This window comes from Zalophus californianus, chromosome X (assembly GCF_009762305.2).
Source record: "Zalophus californianus isolate mZalCal1 chromosome X, mZalCal1.pri.v2, whole genome shotgun sequence".
Taxonomy (NCBI): domain Eukaryota; kingdom Metazoa; phylum Chordata; class Mammalia; order Carnivora; family Otariidae; genus Zalophus; species Zalophus californianus.
In genome coordinates, this window is record NC_045612.1 from 87,303,128 (window position 1) to 87,317,584 (window position 14,457).

Genomic DNA, 14,457 nt, shown 5'->3' on the forward strand with positions numbered 1-14,457 from the left:
CAGTAAACTTGTCTATAAAGGGCCAGATAGCAAATATTTTAGGCTTTGCAGGCCACATAACGGTCTCTGTGGCATATTCTTTCTTTCCTTTAAGAATGAAGAGACGGCGGGGCAGTTGGGTGGCTCAGTCATTTAAGCGTCTGCCTTCCGCTCGGGTGGTGATCCCAGGGTCCTGGGATTGAGCCCTGCATCGGGCTTCCTGCTCAGTGGAGACCCTGCTTTTCCCTCTCCCTCTGCTGATCCCCTTGCTTGTGCTCTCTCTTTCTCTCTGTCAAATAAATAAAATCTTTTTTTTAAACACGAAGAGACCAGCTGAAGTCTGGCTTTAGCCTGAAGGCTGTAGCTTTCTGATCCTGCTGTAGAATGTCAGTTTTTGGTTTCCTTTATCTGGCTGGGGTTCTTTTACAGGATGAGTGCAGAGTTTCTATGCTTCCTGAAGAGAGGTATTCCCTTTGTGTGAGGACTGGGATTCATGGACAGGGTCAGGTCACTTCTGGTGTTTACTGGGTCAGCCAGTGTTCCTGGACAGAGTGAGGACAGGGATTCCTGTAGTTTCTATAGCTTTGTTCCTTTCCTGAACCAAGCAGGGATTTCTATACAGGACAAGACAGTTGTTTCTGGAGAGCTCCAGATTAGGGGTTCCCATACAAGTTCAGGATGAGGCTCCTTAGACTGCATTAAGAGTTTCCTATGAAGGGGCACCTGGGTGGCTCAGTCGTTGGGCGTCTGCCTTTGGCTCAGGTCATCGAGCCCCGCGTCGGGCTCCCTGCTCAGCGGGAAGCCTGCTTCTCCCTCTCCCACTCCCCCTGCTTGTGTTCCCTCTCTTGCTGTGTCTTTCTCTGTCAAATACATAAATAAAATCTAAAAAAAAAAAAAAAGAGTTTCCTATGAAGAGATCAGGTTGTCCAGTTCAGGGTCAGCACAGGTGTTTCTGTACAGGTTCAGAGCTATGTTAACGTAGACAGTAGGAACAGGTGCTCATGTCTAGGATTCAATCAAATTGTTATTAATTGGGCTAAATTTTTTTAAAGATCTTATTCATTTATTTATTTGAAAGAGAGCGAGCAGGGGAAAGAGCAGAGGGAAAGGGACCAGCAGACTCCATGCTGAGTATGGAGCCTGATGTGGGGCTCGATCTCAGAACCCTGAGATCATGACCTGAGCAGAAATCAAGAGTCGGATGCTTAACGGCTAAGCCACCCAGGCACCCCTGGGCTAAATTTTTTTTAAAGATTTTATTTCTTTGAGAGAGCACGAGCAGGGTAAGAGGCAGAGGGAAAAGCAGACTCCCCGCTGAGCAGGGAGCCCGACGTGGGGCTCGATCCTGGCATTCTGGGATCATGACCTGAGCCGAAGGCAGATGCTTAACTGACTGAGCCACGCAGGCGTCCCAGTTGGGCCAAATTATGCTAGCTGCTGTAACAAACCCAGAATTTTAGAGGATTAACAAATAAATGTTTATTTCTTACTCATACAAAGTCCAATGTGTATATTTATTACTGATCATTCAGGAACCCAGGCAACTTCCATTTTGTGGCTCTGCTCTCCTCTGAATCCTTAGAGTTCTCACTATTGAGCTGGTAGATGGGAAAAGAGAGAGAGTGAAGGATTCCATGAGAGATTTTTATGGGCCAGGCTTGGAAGTGGTGTGTATCACTTTGCCCATACTCCATTGGTCAGAACTCTGTCACATGTCCACATCTCACTGTAAAGGAGATCAGAAAAGTGAGTGAGCTTAGGAGAACACAGGTTTGAAGAGCCTGTAGCACTGCCTGCTGCAGGATTCTATAGACCCCACAGAGCTGTTCTGTCCAATGTGGCAGTCACTATCCACAGTCAGAATAATGGTTCCTGTACAGTGTGAGGGTGGGGCTTCCAGGACAAGGCCGGGGCCAGGGCTGTCAGAGAGAGTCACATCAGGACATCCTGTTTGGGGTCAGGAGAATGTTTCTAGAAAGCAAGGTTAGGAGTTCCTATAAAGGATCAGGCCAGAGATTCCTGTGAGTGGAGTTAAGGATTTCTGTTGAGAGGAAAAGGTTTTCTATGGAGAGTCCAGTCAGAGGGTTCCAGTAACAGTTGTAGGCAAGGCTTCCTGTAGGGGTCAGGGCTGTGGAGCTAACACATGGTAAAGAGAGGAAGCCCTGGACAGTGTCTGGGTAGGGGGTCCTGTGCCAGGTGAGGCCGTAGGTACCTGTATAAGCTGAGGTCTAGGCTTAAAGTAGAGGATCAGGACAGGCATCCCTGCCACAGGGTCAGGAAAGGTTTTTTTTTTTTTTACTTTTTTTTTTCTTTTTTTAGGAAAGGGTTGTAAGTTCAAGTCTGAGGTTCTTGTTAAGAGTTGGATTACAGGGGCGGGGGGGAGGGGGGCGGTGTGCCTGGCTGGCGCAGTTGGTTAAGCGTCTGACTTGGTTTCGGCTTAGGTTGTGATCTCAGGGTCCTAGGATGGAGCCCTACATTGGGCTTCGTGCTCAGCAGGGAGTCTGCTTAAGATTCTGTTCCTCTTCCCCTGCCCCTCCACCCCACCCCACCCCCCCCGCACTCACTCATGCTCTCTCCTCTCTCTCTCTCAAAATCTTTTTTTAAAAAAAAGAGTTGGATCATGGGTTCTTGTGGACTCTACAGGTTAGGGTGTGAGATCAGGGATTGTTGCGCAGAGTGACATCAGGGGTCATTGTCAACAATGGAGGCAAGAGCTTCTGTAGTCAATCGGAGTTCCTGAAGCTGTTGAGGATGGAGTTTCTGCAGAGAGAGCTAGGTCAGTGGTTCAGAACTAGATTTTATTGTGATGGAAGTGTTTCTAAAATGCTATCTGGAGGTCTGAGCTCCAGTACAGTGTGAAGACAGAAATGTCCTGTCCAAGGTTAAGGCAGGATTTCTATAGAGAGATTGAGACTAGTGAAGAGGGTCAGGACAGGTGTTTCTTTTTTTTTAAGATTTTATTTATTTATTTGAGAGAGAGAGAGCACAAGCAGGCAGAGGGGCAGAAGGAGAGGGAGAAACAGACTCCCCACTGAGCAGGGAGCCCAACGTGGGGTTCTATCCCAGGACCCTGGGATCATGACCTGAGCCAAAGGCAACAGGTTAACCAACTGAGCCACCCAGATGCCCTAGAACAGGTGTTTCTAAAGGGGTGGCACAGGGCTTCCTTACAGTGTGAGCTCAAAGATTCCTAACTGGGCTAAGTCCAAGGTTCCTGTGCCAGGGGAGGACAGGGCTTCTTCCGATGCAAGGTGAGGGCTGATGCTCCTGTCCAGGGTCAGCATGGGTGTCCTGTTACTAATTAGAGAAAGGGTTCCCTTAGAGTGTCAGGCGAGGGCAGCTGTTCTGGGAGGCAAGGGCTGGGGCTCCTGAGCAAGGTAGGGCCAGGCACATGTCCAGCACAGGTTCTGAGAGGGGTTTCTGCTCAAGATGCGGACAGGGGCTCCTATAGGGTGAGAGGGCTGGGGTTCTATGGGGTGGCCAGGCAGGCAGGAGGCTTTTACAAAGACCAGGGGAGTTCTGGACAATCCCTGTAATGAGCGTGGACTGCCGTGATTCTGCAGCGGGCCAGCATGGTGAGTAGCTGAAGGAGAGCTGTCCTTGAGGACATCTGCCTACCCCTGCTATGTTCAGGATCTGAGGGCCTGTGGTCCTCATCTCTGGGGCTCTGGGGGAAAGCCATAAAGAGAAACTGCCCAAAAGCAAATTCAGATGTGAATGGATTGAGTGAGTGATGAGAGCGAGAGAGAGAGAGAGGCAGCCCAGTTAAGTGTGAGCAAGACTCTTGTGGGGGAAAGTGGCGTCCAAAATCCACTCCTTAAACTCGGTGTGGTCAGGGCAAGTAACGCCAGTTTTTGTTTTTTTTTTTTAAAGATTTTATTATTTATTTTTATTTGACACAGAGAGATAGAGAGAGCACAAGCAGGGGCAGCGGCAGGCAGAGGGAGAGGGAGAAGCAGACTCCCTGCTGAGCAGGGAGCCCGATGTGGGGCTTGATCGCAGGACTCCGGGATCATGACCTGAGCCGAAGGCAGCCGCTTAACCAACTGAGCCACCAAGGCGCCCCCAAGTAACGCCAGTTCTGAGCCTTACTTTCTCATTAGTAAAATGAAAATGTAAAGTGCATAGTATACTTTTCTTTCCTCGGAGTTTTTTTTTTTTTTTCAGGTGTTCATGAACCAAACCAACTGAAGCTTCCCAGCCATTGCCCGATCCACAGTAAACACTCAGCGAATGGGGCTGTTTGCTATCAGGAGCTGCTGGGTAGTATGGAGGCTAAGCCACAGAGCCTGGCTTTTCCCCCCGTCTCCCGCTGTGTGGCCCCCAGCGAGCCACTTAACCTCTCTGTCACCTGACTCCACACAGGCTCCTACATAAGGGTTTTCCATTTTGGAAGAACAGATACCCCCCTGGGGGTGAGAAGTGGGCCCAGGTGAATAGGTGCGTTGGTGAGGGAGTTGGCCCTATGGGGAGGAGCTCTCCCACCTACGGGGTCTAAATATCACCCCCAGAAGCTATTTTGTCCTTCTAATCTTCCCCTCTCCTCTACCATTTCCCACAGAGCTGCAGGCTGAGCTGGGCCAAGAGAGATAAGAGATGACTGACAGGGAAGGCCCCCCGGACAACCCCGTGGTCCCGCACTGGCCATTCTGACCTTCTTGATGGCTCCCATTCCAGCCCCCCCTTTCCTGTCCCGCATATGTCTTGTGTCCTCTGGAAGGGGGTCCCTAATGGAGGCCCAACTGAAACTCTGCATGTTCGTACTTTCCACGAACAAGTACACACAGAGCTGCTCAAGGCCGTCAGCCACTCAGAGACACTGTGGCCTGGCACACACCACGTGATCTGCGCTCCCAACATGCGTAGACTTGCAGAGAAATGCTGCCAGTACCCAACCGCCAGAGCTCCCCGGACGTGCAGACCCCCGCGGTCCTGCTGTTATAGCCTCCACACGCCCCCCCACCCCACAGCCTGCGTTCAACATTCCAGAAGCGTCTGCTCCCGCCGTCTCCTGGTGTCACGCACCCTGTCTTGGAAAGCCTCACCCCCTCAGTCACACGCTGTATCTCACCCCATGGTATGTGGCGACCCACGCCGTCTCAGGCCACCCGGAAGCTGTCACACGCAGCTTCATGAACAGTGTTCACAATTGCACGTCGCAACCCACGATCGTGAAGTGTCACATAGGCGGCGGCCTCAGCTTCCCGTGGCCATACGCTGCAGCCAGACACCGTCCTCAGAGACACCCAGACATGCAGCCTCCCTCCCGTTGTTCTTGATTCAGTCCCACACAGGCTCACACCTCTGCTCTTAGGACTTTGGTGGTTTTATTTTACAAAAGCTTTGAAGGGCCAGGCCAGGGGATGGCTGGGGCCCAGAGGGTTGGGTTGTATTGGCTGTGGGTTACATAGGAGAGGGACCCCACCGCCACCCTGAGGCCATGCTCTGTGCCCTCAGGAACTCAGTGGAGCCACCACAGTGGTGGTGGTGGTGGGAGGAACGGGACCTGTGGGGAAGGAGCCTGCGGGGGAACCCAACAGGGGTCCCGGGAAAGGCATGAGGTGGCTCACGGGCCCTGACAGCACCACGGGGCCCAGGCCTTGGTAGAGATGGGCAGTACTGGGTGGGCCCAACGTCAAGCCGGTGGCCACCTCCCCACAATTCCCACTCCCGCTGCCCCCGGCCACCACCATGAAGCCACCAGCCGGTCCCTCAGCTGCTCCTGTACCTCCCAGACTTGACCCTCGTTTCTTTTTCCCTTTTCCAGACGCCTTGCGGTTTCGAGTCTGGATACCATCCTTCCGCATGGTCAGTGGTCGGTTCACCTGCCAAGAGGGAGGCCGTGAGTGTTTCCCGACTCCAAATCTTTACCTCTCTGTCTTGACCAGGGAGGCCGTCTCCGTCCCACCTCGTTAAGCATGGACAATTGCTTCAGGGACTAGGGAGCGTGACCCTGATGTGGTGCAGGGATTGTCCTAAGGAATCCCAAGGTTGTGAGGCCCTGAGCTTGGGAAAGCCTCTGAGGCTGATGGAGCTGCCTCCGGTTTCGGGGCAGGGGGATGGAAGTTAGCGAATGGCTGGGAAGGAGGATGAAGGAGCTCGAGGAGGGAGGAGGGGCAGGAGGTCGTGGAAGGGTGCGAAGGGATGAAGGAGGGAGGGGTGAGGGCCAAGGAGGAGGGGAATAGAGAGGGAAGGAGGGGGCAGGAAAAGTGGGGGAGGAAAGGGAGGGTTATGAGGGGAAGCAGAGGTGGGGGTAGAAGAGGAGCAGGGGAGGAGGGCAGTGGGATGACAGGAGGAGGGGGGAGGCTGGCAGGGGAACGGGACAGGGCAAACCTGGTGTAGCTTGTAGTAGAGGCCACAGGCATTGCACACGGGGTCCCCGCTGGCATTCCTCCGCCATAGCGTCGTGGTGGTTGTCTGGCAGTTGGTACACTGGGTACCCGCCCGCTTGCTGACAATCTAGGGGGAGAGAGAATGTGAGGATCAGCCCACCGCGGGGGTGGGTGGAGGACCCGAGAGGTCAGGGTCAGGTTGAAGGCAGGGCTTCCCGTGCAGGGCGAGAACAGATGTACTCACGGGACGATGACTGTGGGTTTTCTGCATGGGGCAGGGCCTCCTGGCCAGGATAGGGGATTTTGGTATTGGGGGTGAGACTCCACCAGTGATTCCCAACTTTGACCATACATTGGAATCACTCAGGGAGTCGAAGGCGATCCTGAGGCCCAGGCGGCACCCTAGGCCAATGAAATCTACACATCTAGGGGAGGGCGCCAGGCCCCGGTGGTTCAGGGTGTCCTAAGGTGAGTCCCATGTGAAGCCAAGGAGGAAAACACTGCTGCGCAGGGACAGGACGGGGTTCCCGCACGTACCCTATGAAGGTAGGTCGAGGATAGGCACGCCTACGCAAAGCTGGGTGCCCGCATGGCTGGGGAAGGGATGGGCGGGGGGCGTATGGGTTCTCGTGGAGCAGGAGGACCGGGGGTCCCTGTACAGGCCGAGAACAGCTGTCCCTGGGGCAGGGGAGGCGGGCCCGGGGTCTTACCAGGCGCTTCTTAGGCCGGATGAGGGGCCTGTTCTGGCCATTCATCTTGTGATAGAGGCCACAGGCATTGCACAGGTAGTGGCCCGTCCTGTCCCGCCGCCACAAGGGAGTGGCTGTTGCTCCGCAGTTCACACACTCCCTGGCTTCTGATGGGGTGGACAGAGGGGGTGGGGGAGCCCAGGCTCAGCCCTGCTTGGCCTTGGACGCCCCCCCACCTCAGCCTCCCCGTTCCTTTTTGGGGACCTCACCACAGGGGGGCAAGGGCAGTGTCCCACGAAGCTTGGGGGAGGAATAGGCCGCTGGATTGAGGGGGCTCCCAGTGGGAGAAAAGAAGGTACTGGAAAAGTCAGGACCCCCATAGGCACTGCTGGGGACAGGGATGGATGAAGGCAGTGCAGGCCCCAGCGTCAAGAGGTCTGGACTTAGCCGCTCTGTCTTTAAGGTCTCCAGGAAGCTGCTGCCGCCTTTCCCATTGGGGTCTTCCGGGGCCTGGGGAGGGGAGTCCTCGCGAGTGGGGCACACGGTCGAGGCAGGATAGAGCCCCGTCTTGCCGTAGGTCCAGCCGGCGTAGGGTGAGCCCCCTGGGATCCCCTCCATACAGTTGAGCAATGGGTACACCTGAAAGACTATTAGGGTGGCGGGGTATAGGAAGGAAGGCGGGATCAGTCTAAAACCATCCCGCCTTCAGGGCGCAGTGCTGCCCCGCAGCTCGGAGGGAGCAGCCAAGTCTCCAGTCTTCCCACAGGCCCCCGGAGCAGCTGCTGGCCGTCGGGTAACTCCCGGGTCCCGAGCCCCACTGGTCACTCTGGCAGCTGCGGTAACCTCCACCCGTTTCCAAAGGGGCTTTGAGGATGCCCGTTGGGGTTCGGAGCCCCATGGGTCCCTTGACAACTAGGGCCACCACCACCCACTTCCGATGTTGCTTTCCAGTATGGCTACCCCAAGATGGCAGACGGGGAGCGTTGGCATTCCTAGGTCTGGGCTCAACTGGGGGAAGTGGCCATGTTCAAGATGACCTCTTGGTGGGATTCTGCCCTAGCTAAGGGTCACCGTGGCAGCCCGCGCTAAGACAGCCACCCAAAGGGGTTACCTGGGGAGTGCCTGTAGGCCTCGGCATCCCTGTAGTAGGCCAGAGCCGCAGCTGCAGCCGTGGCGGTGCTGGGGGCCGTGGAGGAGGCTGCTGCATCCAAGCCCTCCGGCCCAGAGGGGAAGAAGACCCCCGACTCTGGGGGCGAGGATACTAAAGCCGGGTCCACAAACTGGGGCAGGGGCTCTGAGGTCCCCAGGGCCCCTAGGCCAGGGAACTCCATGGGGCCTCGGGTGGGACCTGTGAGGACAGGAGAGGTCCTCAGACTCCAAACTCCTCCTCCCCTCCCCCACCCCCCTTCTCCGTCTCCAGCTCCACGCCCTCAGTCTTCACGGCCCTCTTTCCGTCCCCGAGCTCTCCCTGTCTTCCCCTCCATCATCCCCTCCTTCCTTCTAGTCCCTCTTCTCTCCTCCTGCTTCCCTTTCTCCTCTCGCCCTCCTCCCATCTCTTCTTTTCCCTCCTCCCACAACTCCCCTTCTTTCCCCTCGCCTCTCCCCCCCCTTGCTCCTCTTCCCCCTCCCTCTTCTCCCCCCTCCCGGCCCCTCACCCCCTCATTCTCTCTTTCGCCGGTCCTCCCCCTCTCTCTACCCCCGCCTGTTCACCTCCTGCTCTCCCTCCTCTGAGCCAGCCGCCTCTTCCTCCTGTCCCCCTCCCCTCCCCATTTTCTCCTTCCCCCCCTGCCTGTCCCCCCCCTCCTTCTCCGTTCTTCTCCTCTCCCTCCCTTTCTGCTCATCACTTTCTCCTCTCCTCGTTTTCTCTCCCTCCTCCTCCCCTTCTCTCCCTCTAGAGGAGTCTGGGGGGGACGGGCTGGGGTGCAGAGCTACAGTCCCTTGAGCCACTTGTCACCCCTGGGACCTTGGGGTTTACCCTCTTGTGCTCCCCAACTTCATCCCTATCTGTTGCATATTTTGACTTTCTCAGAAACCCATGGTTTCCGGCTTGACTCCTCCCTCCCCCCACCTCCGTTGGGTCTGCACACAGGGGGCCCCCTCAGTTCCTCCCTGCTCCATGGGGGGGGTCATTACCCCCCACGGCTTATCTCTGCCATCCCCGCCCAACTTTTGAAATCACCCCAAGGCTACTGGCTTCCTCTGAGGAGGGGGACAGGTTTGCCCTGGGGAGGCCTACCATAGTTCTGCTTTCAGATTCCTTCAGTTCCAGCCAGCCCCAGGCCTCAGTTTCCCTATCTGCCAGATAGGTGGTGGTGACGGGGGCCCAGCTAAGACCTGTGAGATGGCGGCTTCGTCTTTGCCCCTTTGTCTCTGGCCTTCCCTGTGTGTGTATCTATGCCCCCGTGTCTCTCTCCTTGGGATACTCTCTCCTGCCCAGCCTGGCCCTCGATATTTCTGTCCCCTCTTTCTATGCTGCCATGATATGTCTTGTCCTCTCTCTCTGCCTTTTTTTTTTTTTAACTTATCTGACAGAAAGATAGAGAGAGAGCACGAGTAGGCAGAGCGGCAGGCAGAGGGAGAGGGAGAAGCAGGCACCCCGCCGAGCAGGGAGCCCGATGCGGGGCTCGATCCCGGGACCCCGGGATCATGACCTGAGCCGAAGGCAGACGCTTAACCGACTGAGCCACCCAGGTGCCCCTCTCTTTCTCTGCTTTAACGAGTGCCTAATTTTTCCCCTCCCTTTCTCTGGCTTTCCATGTCTCTATCTCTGGTTGTCTCTCTCCATCTTTATCTCCGTGTCTTTCACCTCTTTCCATTTCAGTTCTTCCTCCCTCTCCAGTAGTGTCTCTGAATGTCTCTACATCTCTCCCACTCAGTCTCTTTCGGCTTGTCTCGTCTCTCTCTCTCTCTCTCTCTGTCTCTCTCTCTCTCTGTCTCTCTGTCTCTCTGTCTCTCTGTCTCTCTGCCTTCTGGCTTTATTTCCATGTCTGTCTTACTAGTCCCACATCCTTGCCCATGCCCCACTACACACAGCCCGGGTGAGGAGCCAGAAAAGCTACCCTTGCCCCTGACTTGCCCTGTGAATCTGAAGGCCTCAGTTTCCCTGTCCTTGGGGTGGAGTAACAGAGATACAGTAGAAGGCCATCTTCACAGCCCCAGCCTACGTGACCCACTGTGTGAACACGCTGAAGGTTGGGCTCAGGGTTGGGGGTTGTGCGGGCAAAGAGAGGAGCCCGTGGCCGTGTCTACCACCAGCCTCGTCCAGGCCCCGGGATCTCCTCTGACTCTCCCCGGAGTGGATGTCTTGCCTCCTCCTCTATTTCCATCTCTTTTCCTCTGTGTCTCTCCACGATTCTTTCGATCTGAGGCTCTCTCTTTCTGCGCTCTCTTTCTGTTCCTGGGTCTCTCACTTTCCTGCTATCTCTCTGTTTCTCCTTTCTTTTTTTTTTTTTTAAAGATTTTATTTATTTATTTGACAGAGAGAGACACACAGTGAGAGACGGAACAGTGGCAGGGGGAGCAGGAGACGGAGAAGCAGGCTTCCCGCAGAGCAGGGAGCCCGATGCTGGGCTCGATCCCAGGACCCTGGGATTATGACCTGAGCCGAAGGCAGATGCTTAATGACTGAGCCACCCAGGTGGCCCTCTGTTTCTCCTTTTTTTTTCTTCCTGTCTGTCCCTTGCTCTTTGTCTCTGTCTCTTTTTCTCCCTCTCTCTCTCTTCCTTTTCTGTCTCGTTCTTTTTGTCTCTGTCACCACTGTTCCTTTATCCCACCTCATCTTCAAGTCCCCCCTCCCCCCCAGTGATCTCCCTCCAGTCCCACTGCCCCACATCCTTGCACCTAGCACCTTGGCGGGTCCAGGGCTGCCCACCCCTCCTATGGCAGGGGCCCAGCCCCCCAGCCCCAGTTATCACTCTCCGGACAGAGATAAAAGTTTATCTCGAGGCTGGGGGATATGAAAGCTCCTTATCAGCTGCTCCACTAGAGTAAGTGCTGCCCTGACGGGCAGCAGGCAGCAGGCCGGCACTCTCAGCTCTCCCAAGGTCCAGCCCCTCACCCCAGGTAACATCCCTGTCCCAGCCCTCAAGGGAGGGTCCCTTGGGACTGAAGGGAGCAGAGATGGGGTCTGGGAGCAGATGAGTCTTGGGAGGCTTTGAGGTGGAATTTGAGGATCAGATGGGGTGGAGGAGTCAGGGAGGGGTTGGGGGTATAGCTGTAGAGTTTGGGGAGAGCAGATATGGGGTTTGAGGAGCAGAGACAAATTTGAAAGGTCACGTTTTGGGATCAGAAATAGGTTGGAAGAGGAGATCACAAGATTGGGGATCTGAGGTGAAGGTTGAGAGCCAGAGAGAACGTTGGGAAGCTGGGGATGTAGTTCGGGGTTCAGAGATGGATTCTGAGGGTCGTGGACATGTTTGAGGGTTCCGTGGGTTTTGCTGGAGCAGAGACGGGGTTTAGGGGTCAGAGGTGGGTTTGGACAGGCAGGAGTGCGTCTGATAAAGATGGATTATGGGAGCAGAAGAGGAGTTTGAGAACCGAGATGGAGTTGGGGTGGAGAAAAATTTGAGGCCAGAGGAGATCCGGGGGGCCAGAGACAACGTTTGGGGGCTGAGATGGGGTTTAGGGAAGGCGGGCGTGAGGAGGATTCATGTGGTAGAACAGACTTGGGGTAGTAGACTTGGCGTTTAGAGTGACAGACATTTTGGTGTGCGGGCAAAGGGCTGGGGGAGAGTAGTGGTTTGGGGCGCTCAGAGAGAAGTCACAGAGAACAAACTGGGGCTTTGAGAAGCACAGACGGAGATAAGAGGATGAAGCCAGGGTTTAGGGGACTGGAGAATTTGGAGCGGAAACCAGGATGGGGAGCAGACAAGGACTTGGGGAGCAGAAATAGGCATAGGGGAGCAAAAGTGAGTTTTTGGGAGAACTCAGAGACAGAAACAATTCCAGGTGCATGAAAGCCAGATTCGGGGCAGAGCTAGGATTTGGGGGAGAAAGGCATGTTGTAGGGGGCAGGAATGGGGTGTGGGGAGCAGAGTTAAGCCATCAGGGGAACAGATATCTTGGAAGGAGAGGATGGAAGTCAGGGCAGAAAGAGGTCGGTTTTGGGGGGTGGTTTTAGGGCAGAGATGGGCGTTGGAAAGACAGATGGTTTGGAGGAGCTGTGAAGGGCTTCAGGGGCAGTAGACACTTTGGGGACCAGTGGTGGGTTGGGGACCCTGGAGCAGGCTGGCGGAGTAGCCTTGAGGTAAGGGACAGCAGGCCTGGGGTTTGCCTTGCTGGGGGCTCTTAGGGGGCTGAGACTGACCTGGGCTGGTTGGTGCAGAGGGTTCGGCCGCTTTGGGGATGTGGCGAGTTCAGTGTGATCCCAGGGGGTGTCCTGGCTGGCCTTGGCCTTTGAGGCTCCCTTCCTCCTTCTCTCCCTCCCTCCCTCCTCTCTCCCTCCTCCCTCCTCCCCAGGGAGTGGCTGGTGCCCCAGTGGGTGGGGCGGACCAGGGGAGGGGGCGGGCTCCCTGCTGGTGGGGCACCTCTTGGGCAGTGGGGGCCTTCCTCTGCCCCATCTGCCCACCCCACGGATTCTTGGACCCTGTTCAACTTGGGCTCCCGTGGACTTCAGTGTCCAGCCAAACAAAATGGGCTGAAGCCAAGATAACATAAAAATAGCAGATACGGTTTTATGACTCCACTAGGTTTCTCAGTGAGTGTTTCCAAAGCCCCTCCTGTGTGCTGGGTCAGGTTCGGGCTTGGCCACTTACGTACGTGAATCTTACTGGCCAACAGGGAGAGGAGGGATGTGACTGTACCCATTTTGCAGACGAGAAGAATGAGGCTCACAGAGGTTCGGTGGGATTTGAACCAGAGCCCATGGGACATTCTGATGACCCAGGCCCAGCCTGGAGGCTGGGCCAGGCCAGGGCTGGCGGGAGGCAGGGGCACACTCACTCAGTGCCCCACTGGGGCTTACGCCAGCTCTGGCCTGCCCTGGGGCAGCAGATAAGTCTTATCAGATGGAGGAGACTGTGGCTGTTGGCTCCGCGGTAACAGGCTGTCTTGGGACGGGGAGGGGGGGGCGGGGCTGGGGGGGGCACCCAGGGACAGCGGCTTCAACTTGTTGCCCGCCATGCTGCTTTGGAGGCGGGAAACAGGTGGGACCCAGGGTTGGTTTCTCTGTGGGTCCTTGAGGAGTGGGATAGGATTGGGGAAGGGAAGGAAGAAGAACTGAAGGGGTAGAGAAGGGAGAGAGGCAGATAGCAAGAGACAGAAGCAGAGACAGAGACAGGAAGGGGGAGACTCGGGCAGAAAAAGGGACACAGCTAGAAGGAGGCAGAGAGAGGGTACGGAGAGGGGGGAGAGATGCCAAGAAAGCCGGCGACAATTGAAGATCTACAGAGAGAAGCGAAGAGAATGAGAGACAGGACAGAAGGCAAAAGGTAGAGCCCGAAAGTGACAGAGGCTAAGGACACAGGTGGAGAACTTGGGAATGGAGACCGAGACAGAGAGAGACTCACGGACACAGTCTAGGAGGAAGTCCACGAGACCCCAGGTGTCAGTCTGGGGTAAGCCCTGGGCCGGTGGTGCTGGGGTGGGTGGGACAGGGCCATGTGGGTCGATGTGGACCCACGTGATCGGTGGCTCTGCCCTCAACTGCTGAGAGGGACTTCCAGGACTCCCGCACCTCAGTCCCCACCTTTCTGCCCTGCCCCACCTCCCCCAGACAGGAACAACAGTGACGGCAACCGGTGTTTCATGCTGACACAGACCCCAGGCCAAGCCTGTCCTGAGCACTTGCTCCGTGTAAATTCAATGGACACACGCGCCCACACGAGGCATCCAACTCGGGTCCCCACAGAGCAGGGGTAAGAGCACCCAGTGGTGGCCCCAGGACTCCACAGGACGGAGCACCCTCCTGACCACCCATTCTACAGATGGGGAGACTGAGACCTGCCAAGGGCACAGCGCACTGACAGAGCCCTGGGTCAGTGGGGCCTGCTCCCCCACCGGCCGCCCCAGAAGGAGCTTGCTATCCTCCTTTTGCCTCCATGGGCCTCGTTGTCCTCAGAAGCAAAATGGGAGGTTTGAGGAGGAAAGAGAGCATGGCTATGACTCTGCATTTGTTGAGCTCCTGCTGTGTGCCATGTCCTGTGCTGAGCCCTCCTAAGTAACAAGGGGGGTGAAGACCCCTATGACTTAAGGGGCGATGTTTTCAGGGCTTCCACTCTGGAGCCAGCCCCCCTCATTCATAGCCTGCCCTAGCCACGGAGGGGCCATGTGGCCTCGGGCAAGTTACCAGCCCCCTTGGACCTCAGTTCCTCATCTATGGAGATGGGGTAATAATAGTGGCTACTCCATAGGGTGATTGGGACAGCTAAATGAGATTTAATCCATCAAGTGATTTTAACTCGCTTGAATCTGAGATCTTAATAAACTTTAAGTACTCTTATTGATTTACTGAGTACTTA

General features: G+C 55.9%; 1 protein-coding gene and 1 long non-coding RNA gene across 2 annotated transcripts; one reads left to right on the forward strand and one right to left on the reverse strand.

Moving 5' to 3' along the window:
• The first annotated feature begins 4,862 nt into the window (after positions 1–4,862).
• On the forward strand, positions 4,863–13,953 carry LOC113930965. Its single transcript, XR_003522635.2, has 3 exons — positions 4,863–5,056; positions 5,747–5,821; positions 13,713–13,953. It is a non-coding gene; the product is annotated as an uncharacterized LOC113930965 (long non-coding RNA).
• GATA1 (GATA binding protein 1) lies at positions 5,290–13,037 on the reverse strand. Its single transcript, XM_027608632.1, has 6 exons — positions 12,306–13,037; positions 8,112–8,348; positions 7,270–7,647; positions 7,022–7,167; positions 6,313–6,438; positions 5,290–5,804 (listed from the first exon to the last, which is right to left on the reverse strand). Exons 2-6 carry the CDS (start codon positions 8,329–8,331, stop codon positions 5,433–5,435), a joined length of 1,242 nt encoding a protein of 413 aa, XP_027464433.1. The 5' UTR covers positions 8,332–8,348; positions 12,306–13,037; the 3' UTR covers positions 5,290–5,432.
• Positions 13,954–14,457: the final 504 nt, after the last annotated feature.

What these genes read in the sequence shown, in the direction of transcription:
- GATA1 (XM_027608632.1), bottom strand. Translation starts at nt 8,331, where the DNA reads ATGGAGTTCCCTGGCCTAGGGGCCCTGGGGACCTCAGAGCCCCTGCCC. An exon ending in TCCGGCCTAAGAAGCGCCTG is followed by an intron (nt 6,439 to 7,021) that starts GTAAGACCCCGG and finishes CTCTCCCCCTAG; the next exon opens with ATTGTCAGCAAGCGGGCGGG. An exon ending in TCTACTACAAGCTACACCAG is followed by an intron (nt 5,805 to 6,312) that starts GTTTGCCCTGTC and finishes CCCTCTTGGCAG; the next exon opens with GTGAACCGACCACTGACCAT.